This window comes from Lynx rufus, unplaced genomic scaffold (genome assembly GCF_022079265.1).
Source record: "Lynx rufus isolate CCGP_SWC_20201006 ecotype Redwood Valley unplaced genomic scaffold, mLynRuf1.p SCAF_11, whole genome shotgun sequence".
Taxonomy (NCBI): Eukaryota; Metazoa; Chordata; class Mammalia; order Carnivora; family Felidae; genus Lynx; species Lynx rufus.
Genome location: NW_025814825.1, coordinates 32,891,315 through 32,906,041, shown reverse-complemented (window position 1 = coordinate 32,906,041; position 14,727 = coordinate 32,891,315). Strand labels below are relative to the sequence as shown.

At 39.5% G+C, this 14,727-nt stretch overlaps 1 protein-coding gene across 4 annotated transcripts in view; it reads right to left on the bottom strand.

Annotated features, from left to right (window-relative positions):
• Positions 1–14,727, bottom strand: part of PCGF5 (polycomb group ring finger 5) — a 124,850-nt gene that overhangs the window by 57,280 nt on the left and 52,843 nt on the right. For all 4 annotated transcript variants that reach the window (XM_047073163.1, XM_047073160.1, XM_047073162.1 and 1 more), the window contains exon 2: positions 13,198–13,491. In XM_047073163.1, coding sequence (XP_046929119.1) covers positions 13,198–13,309 — 112 coding nt within the window. In that variant the 5' untranslated portion in view covers positions 13,310–13,491. The remainder of the gene's footprint in view (positions 1–13,197; positions 13,492–14,727) is intronic.

The window sequence follows — 14,727 nt, the reverse complement described above, 5'->3', positions numbered from 1 at the left end:
TCAGAAGTTACTTTCTTATTCACCATAAGGAAATCACTGTCACTGGACAAAACATAGTCAAAAGAATGTGGGATTAATTCACTCTCCCCATAATGCAGATCTACTTGAGAACCAGGTAGTATACAACACAGTTGTTCTAGATAAAAATGGTCTTGCAGCAGACTGCCTGGAGCTGAGTCCCAGTTCTCTCATTTGGCAAATTACTTACTTTGCACTTCTATGTACGAGGAAGACAGCAAAGGTTCCTATCTCACAGGGTTCTTGTGAAGATTAAATGAGATAGTATATGCAAAGTATGGAAATGCGTGGCAGAGAGCTCGTAAATATTCAGTACATGTGAGCTACCACTATATATTGATCAGTGGATGAACATAAAATGAGGAGGAGGAGAATCAGAGAAATTGAATATTGAACGGCATCAGTTTCATGTGTCCATCTTAAATACCAGATGACCTTGCTAACGAAACTTGAAATGTCTATCATGTAGTGGGATCAATCCTCTGCAGCCATTTCCACCCTAGAGAGTCTTGCAATTCAGGTATGATATTTATGACACACTCCTTCACCTGAATGGGAACTGCCTATCTCTGCATGTGTGGTATTTCTTTTTCTGGGGTGGAGGTTCCAAGATTTACCAACATTTCTCCACTACACATTCCTTCCTTAACTTTATATGTTTAATATAATTCCAGCACAGCCCCACTTGCCTAGGCCTTACCTTGTTCTGTCTCTTCCCACTCACTTTGCACATACCTGCTCTGAAGCACTGTCATCTGTTGATTTCACAGTTTATTCAAGGGCTATCTATTTTACTTTATTTTCAAATTCTTGAGGGAGAGAGTTCTTCACAACAGGTACAAGGACCATTTGTTGTTGCTATCTTAGATATATGGTCCACCCACATCTCTTATGTATCACAGAGGGCTAGCTTCCCAGCTTTGATGACACAAACTAATCTGCACAAATTCCTCTTCTTGAGCAGAGTCTGCTATCACTGATAATAAAACAATAATATTCTTTTCTCTCATGTCCTTGGTGTAGTCATTCATTAGTAATGCCCTGTTTATTGAACGTGATCAAATGCTGACTTCCTTTGTTAAAATCATCTGAATGTGTTAGTTTTATCTGTTAACACAGAAGCATGTTTTTTCTAGTTTCCTTAAACACATCACTATCTTTATATGCCCTTCTTGATAGCACTCATTTGATACTTTTTGCCTTTGAAAAATTTATCTATTATCTGCTAACAGTCTGGAAGTAAACCGTGGTCATCTGCAAAGAGAAGAGGCATCAGTTTCCTGCTTTTGATGCATACTCTTATGTGTGAAACTGACAGTTTTCAAAAAGTTTTCCAGAATATCTGCCATTTGCTTCCATGAGATGGTATCTTCTGGTTTTACTTCCATAAGGAACTAATAAACATCTTTATTTCTCTCATGTCATACATAGCATATTTCTTTCAAAGGCCTACATGAGTTGTGGTTTCATGGTGAACACTAAGGACAGCATTCGTTTCTACTGAGCAGAATGCTTTATTATTATTATTATCTGGCCAGGACAGAGGAACAGGTAGCAAAAAGAATTTTCTGAACAGGATCAGGATAGAGTCTTGGGATTTAAGCATGGTAGGGGGATCTCAGACCAAGTAGTCCAGGAGACCAAAAGGTCCAGAAAGGCTAGAAAGGGTACCCCACTTCCACAGAAAGGTTTAAGGAGTCAAGTAGGACTCCAAGGTCAGGGTAGAGTCTGGTAGTTCAGTCAGTGCAGCACTGCCCTCGTCCCCCTCCTTATCCATACAAATTTCATGATCAATCAAAATAATTATACTTCCTCATTCATGCCCTTGAATAGCTCTGCTCTCTTCTACTTCAGTTCTTTTGCCTCTCTTTTTCGACATACTTGGTTCATTTAAACTATTATATCCCCACAAAATCCACCTCTCTACATACTCTGCTTCTACAGCATTACAGTGGGACACTGTGGGACAAACACACGCACCATGCTGACTGGTCTCTCCCCTTAAACTCATGACTGTGAACGTCAGTGGGTCATGCATCTGCCCCAAGTCCGTTACACTCTTTGCTAATACTTCATAACTTCTCCTCTGCTCAAATCCCCAACATTTCCTCCCCCATCCTCACTATCCACCGATGGCCTCACTTCCTTCTTACTGAAAGCAAAAGGGAAAGAAAAAAAAATAAAACTGAAAGAGTTCAAACCACATCTGTTTACTTACTAGCATCTTTACTTTCTGCTCTTGCCTGTTTCCAAACATTCACGTGTCTATCTCACGCCAGTCTCTGCCTGTGGACTAGATCCCCTCCCAATGGTCCAAGAACACTGCTCCAGTGCATCTCCCCTTTCACCTACATTAGACTTTGCTGAGATTCCCATCAACATGCAAACATATTATTTCTCCACCTTAAAAAAAAACCCACAAACTTCTGTTGACTCTATTTCCCTTGTGAGCTATCACTCCATTTGAGAGGTACCACACTTATTCTCCCCAGTTCCTCTCTTCCCGATTTTTTTCACCTTTTCTTTACCTTCATGAAGGTTAAATACTTACATAATCATACTACAATCATCAAAACCAGGGAGTTAAGAAATTTCCATCCTTTCACATCTATCCAGACTTTCACTCCTGACCCCTCCACTGAAACTGCTTGATGAGATGATCTGTGACCTCCAGGTATCTAAACGTAGAGGTCTACACTTCAGTCCTATCTACCTCAACCCTGCTGACTCAGCTGACTCCTCCTCCAGGTGACGCGCAGTCTTCCTCCTACCTCAGGCCTCCTCTTCTCCTTCTCAGCGTCCCCGGGTCAGTCCTTGCTCTTCTTCTCTATCTACACTCCGTCCCTCGGTGCTTCCATTGTTTACATACATCTATATGCTGATAATCTCTGGACTCCTATGTCCACCTCCCAACTCGGTATCTCTGGATGTCTCACAGCTGTCCCTCACAGCTTTTTGTTCAATTTCCAAAAAACAACCACTTGATCTCCCATCCTCAGTTTGTCCTACATGCTTTAGTGACATCTTTATCCTTCAAGTTTCTCAGGCCAAAAACCTTGAAGATATCCTTAATTCCTTTTTCTTGTATGATCCACCATTAGTTCATTAGCAAATCTGGCTCTGCCTTCAAATACAAGCAGAATCTGACCACTTTTACCACCACCACCCCATTGGTGCAAGCCATCACCACCTCTTGCCTGGCTTATTTGCAATCATTCCTAACGGGTCCATTTTCAACAGGAGTCTGAGTAATGCTCTTAAACGTTGTTAGATCATGTTATTCCTCTACTCAAAACTCTGCCTGAAGTGGGTCTTGTTTTTCTCAGAGTAAAAGCCAAACTTCTTAAAGTGGCTCTACAAGAACTGTGCACTGTGCCTGTGGCCCACATCCACCCCATTACCTTCCTCAACTCTCCTTTACCCACTGCCATGTGGCCACACTGGCCTCCTGACCATTTCTCAACATGGCAGGCACACGCCTGCCTTAAAGCCTTCGCTCTTGCTCTTCCTCTACCTGAAACAGTCTCTCCTCAGATATGTGATTGGCTAACTCCTTCACCTCCTTGTCCATTCAAATGCCACTTTCCTTTTTTTTAATTTTTTTAAATGTTTATTTATTTTTGACGGGGGGGGGGAGACAGGGAGAGGGGGACGGAGAGAAAGCATGCACACACAAGTGAGGGAGAGGCAGACAGAAAGGGACACACAGAATCTGAGCTGTCAGCACAGAGCCTGACACGGGGCTCAAACTCATGAACTCATGAACTCATTAACTGTGAGATCGTGACCTGAGGCGAAGTCAGACGCTTAACACTGAGCCACCCACGCACCCTTAAATGTCTAAATGTTACTTTCTTAATGAGGTCTACCCTGAACACAGGTTTATTTTTTTTTTTTGAGAGAGAGAGAGAAAGAAAGGGAAAGAGAGAGAGCGAAAGAAAAAGGGTCAGAGAGAGGGGGGGAGAGAGAGAGAGAGAGAGAGAGAGAGAGAGAGAGAGAGAGAGAATCTGAAGTAGGCTCCACACACAGAGTGGAGCCCAACATCGATGGGGCTTGATCTCACAACCATGAGATCATGACCTGAGCCTAAATCAAGAGTCAGATGCTCAACCAACTGAGTCACCCAGGTGCCCCCAGGCTTATTTTAAATTGTAACATGTCACTGCCCAATTCCCTTTACCCAGTTTGACTTTCCTTTTTTCTAGAGCACTTACCACCTCCTACTACTATACACTATGACTTACCTATTGCCTACTATGCTGCCTGATGTGTCCCAGGTGCCCAGAATAGTACCTGGAGGAGGAGGTGCTGGGTAAATATTTGTGAAATAAAGGAGGACACAAGGGTTAGGAATAATAAAGGGAGCCAGGATTTTAGGGCCTATAGTGTCCTATTGTAGTCAAGTCAGAAATCAGCCTACATACTTAACTAGAGCAAGGGAAGAGATTCTGAGTTTACTAGTGATTTTTTTGGACAATTAAAAAGAGTTAATTCAACAGAAATTAAAATGTATTTTAGTTTTCTAAAATACAATGATCATTTTCTGTTAACTGAATAAAGAAATGTCAGCAGTTGAACATTCTGAGAGAACAAAGCTTTGTCTATTGGTTTTAAATTTTTTGATACAATATAGTAGCCTGGTAAAAACCAATCGGGGCGCCTGGGTGGCTCAGTCGGTTAAGCATCTGACTTCGGCTCAGGTCATGATCTCACAGTTCGTGGACTCGAGCCAAGCTCAGAGCCTGGAGCCTGCTTCGGATTCTGTGTCTCCCTCTCTCTTTGCCCCTCTCCCACTCATTCTCTCTCTCTCTCTCTAATGAAGAAACTTAAAAAAAAACCAGTATGTTATAAAAAATTAGTAGTTATGAAAAGTCTTCAAAGTATCCAAATAGAAATTGTCTTCTGCCTTTTCTACATGTTTGGACTGTACTTACTCATAATGGTTATATTCAACCACTGTGTTCGACTCTTAAACATACCAGTACACTAACCATGATTTCTAACTCTGAATACTTACTTATTTTAGGGTACATATTTTTTTTTCAATCCATCACTGATCACAAACAGTTATGACCTAGATATAATTTATTTTCAGAAGGCAATATAAGACAATTTCAGTTTTAAATTTGTTACCCCTAGTTTTGTCTTTTAGTGTCCACTATGATGCTCTGCTCAACTGTTTAAACATTCTTTATTATCTCATGCACAGTTTCAAAAGCTAAAAGAACCATAAATTTAATGATTTTTCTTTAGCATTATTGCTAGTAACACCTAGATTAAGACCTATAATTATTTTCTTATTTAAAAAGAATCATCAAAATGAACACTATAATCACTTTCATAAATGAATGTCTAGTTTCTGCCAAAATATTGTTTGAAACATGTAACATCAGTATACCATTGACCTCACCTCATTTCTAGTACAATCCTGAAACACTGTACGTGCAACCTGTTGAGACTTTAAATATAATTCCTAATTAGGTCTTTGATTTTTATTCTAAGAAAAAGTCTTGCCTCAAAAAATTGAAATTTATAAGGAATACCTTATTGGAAAGTTCAATTTATATCTTTCCTTCAATATAATGGCTATTTAATATTAATAAATTAATAAATTCAGATGATTGGGTACATAATGACAGGTATACTGTCATGCAAACATAGTTGGGAGAGCCGTGTGTGTGAGCTCATGTGCACGCGTGTGCACGCTCTCTCTCTGTATATACGTATATTTAAATTCACCTCTTTGCTTAAAGAAGCTTCAGAAACAAAGCCAAGCAGAAAGAAGAAAAAATAAAATTAGGAAAATATCATAATTTATTATGAAGATATGCCAGAGTCAGCTGTCCAGGATTCCAAACCCAGCTCTAGCATTTATCAGCTTCGTTACTTAACCTTTCTGAGTCCTATTTCTGTGAAAAACACTGTGATAAAATCTGAAATACTCTCCCCTCAACCGTTCTCACAGCTTGCTCTTTCCTATTATTTTGGTCTCTGTTCAAATGGTAAGTCCCAAGAAAGACCTTTCTCTGTTTTATTGTTTCTCATAGCTGTTGTTATACATAGCATCTGAAATTATCCTGTTTACTTGCTTACTGTCTGTCTCTCCAATTAGAACAGAAGTTCCAGGAGGGTGCAGACTAGGTCTGTCTTGTTTATTGCTGTGTTTCCATTGGCTAGAATAATGATTGGCACAATGTAGGTGCTAATAAACATCTGTTGAATGATTAAATAATACCACCTAACTTGAGGGGTTCTTGGGAAGATTGAATAAGATAATAAATGTAAAGCTCATGACCCCAAATACAACAAACAATAAATAATAGCCATTAGCTTAACCTTTTATTAGCATTTATTTTAATTATGGTGTGATTTAATTGCAGTATGATTACAGACTGCCTAGTTGAAGTATGCTAGTATTATAAAAGTCTGGTCATGAGCTGTGCTTTTCAAACTAGCACATCACAGAATCACCTGAAAGCTTGTTATTACACAGATTTCTGGCCTTGTCCCCAGAGATTTTGATTCAGCAGGTCTACGGTAAGGCCCAAGAATTTGCACTTTTAACAAGTTCCCAGGTGATGTTGTTGCTGGCAGATGGAGACTGCGCTTTGGATATAGCAAGTGGATGTAGCCTAAGATTTTTAAACATCGAGTATGAACATATCAAGAAATCTCTGTACCTTAAAGTACTTATATATTTATGATACTTGTTTAAAACAATAAATGGTTGGTTATACTTAAATTTTACCACCTTCTGATTGTGTTGTTCCTTCATTTTTACTTATTACCACATAAAATCACCAAGTCCCTTAACTGTCACATCAACTATACTTAATTATTAATTAACCCTTCTTCTTTGCATAAGTTAAAAACTAAGTACAGCAACACTTTTCCAAAGAATTTGTTCTCTGTGCAGGGATTACTGCCACAATCTCTGAAAGGGCACAAAGAAGAAAGCTTTCCTTTCCTGTACCACAGATTTCTATGTCTATAACCTTCTTTTTCTCCTGGGGAAAGAATCATCACTCTTACAGGGGCCGCTAACCACAAGAGAGTTAAGAACCAATGCACTGTATTCTCCACATTTTAGCTGCCGGAACAAAGCTCCTTTGTTCTTAGTTGAAGTGAGAAGTCTTTAATTTTAAGTCAACAACCTATACAGCCACAAGCAAATACACCCTAAGCAACCTCAAAAAGTTTCTGAGGATCCTGGTGCAAGAGACAGAGCATCCTTTAATCTAGAACTGCCAATCTCTGGTCCCCAATCCAGTGTCTCTCTCTCCCTAAGACCCACGAGGCTTCCCCCTAAATTGTAGAAGACCGTTTTTCAAAATATGTAATTCCTAATTGACATTGCCTACATGCCTTTCAAGCTACCTATTACTGCGTATGAATCTCTGAAAGAAAAAACACAATAAAATAATCAACAAATTGGCCATTTATTTATTCATTTAATCCTTTATCAAGCACCTAAGTACCAGGCACTAAGGTACACGTAACCCAAAGCTACCTATGGTAGCAAGTCGGTGGCATATCTTGGAGGAGATGAGTTTTAAAGGATGTGCATCTGCTCACTGGGCATATGGGTGAAGTGCATTCTAAAGCAGAGCACACTGCTGAACCAAGTATGTGCATGTATGTGCAGTAGGCAGTGAGGGAGGAAGATGTGGGCACGGCTAAGTAGTTTCAATTTATCCCGAGGCAGCTGGGTATCTCTAAGAAATTCTGGGTCAGCTGATGAGTGAGCAGTGAAGACAGTAAACTGTTTAAATGATCATGCTTTGACACATGTTAGAAGCGGGTTGCAGAGACTTTGGGCAGAAGTAATGAGGGCCTGAACAGTCACAGGGGGGTGGCAGTGAAGGGACAGATGTGAGAGGGATTAAAGAGAGAGACCAGACAGGACTTGGTCCCCATTCTGTTAGGGAGGGTAAACAGAGTCGAGTGAGGAGCTTATTTCCTGCTGGAATAACTGAAGATCAGTATCCCATTCACTCATTTTTAGACATGCTGAGCTCCAGATGGCTTCAGGACATCCAGGTGGACACCAGGAGGATTTTGAAGCTCAGAAGAAAGGTTTATGCCAGAAATAAAGATTGGGAGACATCAGCACATGCAGCTGAAGTCCCAGAGTAGGTGAGCTCACATGGAAAAGAAAAAGATCCAAATACACACGTAGAATTTTTTTCTTGGCTTATGAGAAGTTTGCTTGATAGAGTTTAAGTTCTAAATCAATCTTTTTTTGTTTACCACTCTACTCCAGTGGCTAGCAAAGTGACTGACAACTAAATATTTTACATAATTCAATAATTATTTGGAGGGACGTTTACTTCCTTAAGTTTTGGGTTATTAAAATGATCTCATAGATCTGCAACCATGGTTAATGTGGATTTAGCTCATCTAGCATGAAGTGACCAAAGATAAAACTCATTTGTATGTTAATTTCCACCTAATTTAAAAAATTTATCTTTTTATCAAGTGTCCTTGGCCTGCTTTAGAGAAGTGGTGTTAGTAGGTGAGGTACAAACCTACTTAAAAATGGGGGCTTTTGTAAGCTTTGTCTGTTTGTTTTGGCAATTCCTTGCCCAGAGCCTGGGACACAGTCTGCCCTGTCACCTCTGCCTCCCACATCCTTCTAACTGGCTTGCCCCTTTCTCTTTCTTCCACACAGCTGGCGTGCTAACATCGAGGGCTGCTGCAGTCACTTATGCTGGTTCTGTTGGCCCTTCTTTCTACATAAATAGGGAAGCCCGGCAGTGTTAGCTCCAGAACTTACTGGGAGAATGGGAGAGCATCAACCTATCTGATCTGAGGAGGAGAGACAAAGAGGTGAAATGCATTTGCAGAGTATCCCAAAGGAAAAAAGTAACTTCATGTATCCATATGACAGCGGGGAGCATCATGCATGATTCCCACCTCCCGCCCTGCTGCATGCATTTCTACCGCAGCCAGGCCCAAGCTTACTCACATGTCTGCCTGAGAAGGCCAGGGCCTATGGCTTTAGGAATTTCAAAAAACACTCTAGTTTCTTATCTTGCATGCCATTCTGCTGCAATATCCCGACACATACCTGCTATTATATCATTCCGTTTCATTAGTTTCACTGCACTTATCAGCATCCAAATTTCATATATTTCTTAACTTGATTACTCTGTCCTTCCTCATTTGACCAGAAAGTCCAGAAGGGCAGATTCCATGTCTGGTTTTACTCATCAACGGTAAAGCTCCATTTATATATTTTAATTTTCAAAATTCAAGTAAGACCAGAATCTTATATCATGAATTTTCATAATAAGAACTATTTTTTTTACCCATGCTTTACTTAAAGAATCACAAAATCACAGTCTTTGTACAGGGTTATTTTAATAAGATATTCTTTCTATATTCTATCAGTCAAGATAAAAAATACGATGATGTACTGCAGCGTCACTTAACATTTCTCACTTTCCTCCTGTCCCATTTGGCCATCTTACTTTTATATTTTATACTATCTCAAATCACAGCATCATTATATCTGACCCATATTATACATTAGAAAACTGGGTAAGGGCGCCTGGGTGGCTCAGTCAGTTGAGCGTCCGACTTCGGCTCAGGTCATGATATCACGGTTCATGGGTTTGAGCCCCGCATCGGGCTCTGTGCTGACAGCTCGGAGCCTGGAGCCTGCTTCGGATTCTGTGTCTCCCTCTCTCTGACCCTCCCCCGTTCATGCTCTGTCTTTCTCTGTCTCAAAAATGCATAAATATTAAAAAAAAACTTATTAAAAAAAAAGAGAACTGGGTAAGATCAAAGACCCAACCAATGACTGAGAAACGCTGAGTTGCAGTATTATCTTATCGTTACAAATAAGATACTTTGCAAATGGGATAGTTTTTGCCTACAAGCTCCAATATAAATACAAGCAAAATAGTACCCAGAAATCCAAGGACCAGAAAGTGAATAAAGATGAGTACTAGAGGATCCTCAGCTCTCCAGAAACACTGGGTTGAGTATCTGACTCCATCATTTACTCTACTATTTGGTATTCTCTGCTGATGATAAAGGCCACATTTATGATTTATTTACCACTGTCTTTTAATCCCACTTCTGCCACATACATTCTCTTTCAGCAAAGGGGCTTGATGATGGCCAAGGAGTTTTTCAGGCCAGAATGACTTGTGCAGTTAAACTGTCACTTACCCCTTTAGACTTTAAACTGCTGTTGCAAACATAAACATAGCCCTTGCTTATAACATGACTGTTTATACTTCTGGAATCTTTTGTTTTCCATCTCAATTTAAAATTGGGATTTTATTATGTCCCAGAGAAAATTTTCTTTCAGAAAAACAGATATAAAATCTGCATTAGAAAGGCAGAAATTGGAGAATTTGTGCTTTCTTCTTATCTCCCAGATTTGGCAGTTTTTGCTGAAGAAATCCAAATATGAAAATAATGCACAAATGTTAGAAGAAGTAAAACAAAACAGACTGTGGACCAGGTCCGGGTACCATGCTTGGTGTAGTGGGAAACATGTAAGTAGAAGATTGAGTCCTTGCCCTAGAGTATTCACATCCTATTGGCTCTTCCTCCAAAATACATCCACAATCCACTCTTCCCCGCCTCCATTGCATACCTCATTACCCTGGTTGAAGGCCCTATAATCTTTCAGCTGACATGCAGTGATAGCCTTCTGATTGCTGTTCCATAAACCTGCCAAGGGCATTCCCACCTCAAGGCCTTATACTTGCTTTTCCCTCCATCTAGAATGCTCTTCCCATATATACACAGAGCTCAATTCCTTCAGGTTTGTGTTCAAATGTCATCGTATCAAAGAGGCCAACCCTGACACTGTATATAAAATAACCCCATCTCTCCTATCCACAACCCTTCTTTATTTCTCTTCATAGCATTTATCATTATCTTACATGGCACATATTTATTATTAGTTTCAGCTACTCGAATCTAAGCTTCTTGAGAGCCCAGATGTTTGACTATCCTGTTCACTGCGGTATCCTCCGTGTCCAGAATGGACAGTGCCTGGCACACAATAGGTATTCAATAAATATTTGTTCGATGACATTTAACTAGTAATTATTCAAGTTAAGTAATGATACAGGGCAACAGCAAATTAGTATTTCAAGACAGTTCATAGTTAATTGCTAACTGAATAGCATAGGCCAGTAATACCCAAAGGTAATACATATCTCCATCACTTGGAGAGGTTTTCCAAAATACACATACACAGACCTCACCACAACTGATTCACCAAATCGCTCCAGGTGGGAATCTGAGCGTATGTATTTTATTTTATTTTTAATTTTTTTTAATGTTTATTTATTTCTGAGACAGAGGGAGACAGAGCATGAGTAGGGGAGGGGCAGAAAGAGAGGGAGACACAGAATCCGAAGCAGGCTCCAGGCTCCGAGCTGTCAGCACAGAGCCCAATGCGGGGCTCAAACTCACCGCGAGATCGTGACACGGGCTGAAGTCGGACGCCCAACCGACTGAGCCACCCAGGCGCCCCTGACTGTATGTATTTTAAACAGCTTCTTAGAATGATTCTATTTTGCTTTTATTGTGCTACACTATATATTACATAAAATTTGCCATTTTAACCATTTCCAGGTGATTCTCTATTTTGTACCTATCTGAAACTCCTGGTGTAGTATTATGTCAGTTCAGTAGCAGGAGAACAGGTGAGAGGGAGGATCTTAGAGCATGAGCTTTGGAGTTGAGTAAGGTTCACCACTCATTAGCTGTGACACTGGGCAAGTTACTTAACTCAAGGTTTCCACACCCACAAAATGAAGATAATCTCTATACTCTCTCTTTCCCAATATCCACCTCAGACTGTTTCAAGCAAAGCTAAAATGAAATCAAGTATATAAAATATATATAAAAAATATATATATATAATATAAAATAAAGTATCTATTTGGTGCACATAATAGGCATTAAACTAGAACTTACTAGAATTACTTTCACTGAAACAGGAAAACAGTTTCATATGGGCAGAAACACAAAAAGTATGTGGAATCCTGGCATAAGTGGCTAGAACAATGAAACTTCTACTGATAGGCCAGGTGAGAAAGAAACTTGACAGGAGTTCCATAGACATGACCATATTAGAACAGAGGTTTTCAAACTTGATCATGCTTCCAAATCACTTAGAGGGCTTATTGAACACAGATTGCTGGGTCCACTCCCAGACCTTTTGATTCAGTAATTCTGGAGTGGGGCTTGTTAATGTGCATTTCTCATAAGTTCCCAAGTGATGCATAGGCTGCTGGTTTTTTGGTCAAAGGGTAGAAAATTTCAGTTCAACAAGACAAAGAAGTCCTAGAGATCTGCACGGCATACAGCCTATAGTTAATATTACTGTGTTGTATGCTTAAAATTTGCTGAGCATAGATTTTATATTCAGTGGTCATATCACAAAAAAATAATAACAAGAGCATGGGAGGAAACTTTTAGAGGAAACAGATAGGTTTATGACCTATGGTAATGATTTCATGGGCATATACTTATCTCTAAACTCATCAAGTTGCATACACTGAATATCTACAGCTTTTTGTAAGTCAACCATACAATAAAGTCTTAAAAAGCCAAAGAATTAAAGCAAGCATACCCAAACAAAACCTGTGAGATTAATTCCTGCAATATAATTTTTTTAAATCAAAAAGCTAAAATGGTTCGCTTTTCAAAAAACTATATCCAATAACATGTTTATGGTTTTTAGAACATGAAAATTAAAAAGTCAACTATTACATAATAATACAAGAAAAATTTCATGCCCCTGGTATCTTAATGACAAATTCAATCCTGAAAATAGATTCAAAGTTAATTCTTGGAATACTCATTGTTTTGAAAGCTAAAATTTAGGTAAAAACAAAATGTGGTGATTTTTTTTTTTTAATTTTTTTTTTTTAACATTTATTTATTTTTGAGACAGAGACAGAGCATGAACGGGGGAGGGGCAGAGAGAGAGGGAGACACAGAATCGGAGGCAGGCTCCAGGCTCTGAGCCATCAGCCCAGAGCCCGACGCGGGGCTCGAACCCACGGACCGCGAGATCGTGACCTGAGCTGAAGTCAGACGCTTAACCGACTGAGCCACCCAGGTGCCCAAAATGTGGTGGTTTTAAAAGAATAAGTGTAGCCCATAACTTCTGAGGCATAAATGACAAAAAAGAATACTCACAGGTATGGAGGCATTCTGTCACTGTAGTTGGCTTGATCAGGTACCCTTTACAGATGTAGCAGGTGATATAAGGATTGAAATCTTTCACCAAGTGTTTCCTTTGGGTAGCCATTCGTGGTTAGCTAGGACTGGCTTTAGTAGTTCAGGCAAAGAGGGGTAGTAAGTGGATGAAGTCTGATCCCAGGAGCCGGAGTGGAGTTCCCAACTGGATGTCCTGAGGCATGAGAACTAACACCCAGATTTATCATGAGATCGCTGGTCATCACTCCTTTTGGTGGTTCTGCTTTCCCATATCTGTTTCCACAGTAATTTTAAAAAGATAAGAGAAAAAGAGTGTCAAATTCCTCATACGGTATTAATAACATATTAGCAGCAAGTGTTACATGCTCCAAATTGGGTGTATGGGTGAACAGAACACTTCATTCACTGTCACATTAATTTGTAAACCTGCTATGGTGTCATTCAGGAAAACGACAAATTCATCCAATCCTGGAGCCTTAACTCTCAATTCTACAAGTGACACCCAAAGCGGTTAACTCCAGTTTTGATATCTTTACCTCTTCAGTAATGCAGTTTAACTACCTGCTTGACTTCTCTATTAGGAGTCCTTACCAATACAAGTTACAAGATTCAAAATTGAAATCATTATCCTATCAAAATGCTTCCTATTTCCATTTTGTACCCTGCATCCAGTCAGTGAAATCAAGTTGATGTCCTTTTCCGTTCCATCCATAGCCACCCTATTTGAATATTACCTCTCCACCTGCAGTCCATCTTACATTCTACCAGATTTATTTTATTCTATCACATTCGGGTCCTCTTTTCAAAGACTGTCAGTGTTCCCTCTTTACAAACAGACAGATATTTACATTCCTTAGCTTTCCATACAAGACCTTCACAGGCTGACCTTAGCATACCCTTCAACACTTTTCTTCAGGCAAAGTGAAAGGATCTCTCATAGTCCATTTTGCAGGCTCTATATATCCACTGTCCAACAAGCCCTTCCTCTCCTCTAAATCCTACCTGTATCCTTGGAAACTCTTCTCCAAAGTTATGCTCAGTGTACTCTCTTCTCGGGTTTAACCCTTACTACTCTCCTATTACATCTTTCTTTTAATTTATAGTTCCATTCATTCTTTATCTCCTCTATTAGACTGCAAATTCTTTGATAGAAACTGGTCACATTTAGTAAATGTATAACTTGGGCAATGTTATTTATCCTCTCTAAATCTCAGTTTTTAAACTATTAATGAAAAGAGTGCGTGCGCCCTAGAGTGGTAAGGATTAAATAAGACCATATACATAAAGCTAGCACACAATAAGAACTGAAGGTCATTAACTTTTTTTCCAGAAATGTTTAGCACAGTTGGCTGGTCCGTGGAGTTGCTGGAAAAAAAGTTTTAAAGGTTTCTAACAAACAAATGTGTTCTAGGAGAAAACAGCATGAAGGAAGGTACTGATTTCCTAAGTTAATCCTATGAACAGGAACTTTTCTCCTATCTTAGCGGTTAACTCACAGGTGAGTATAAA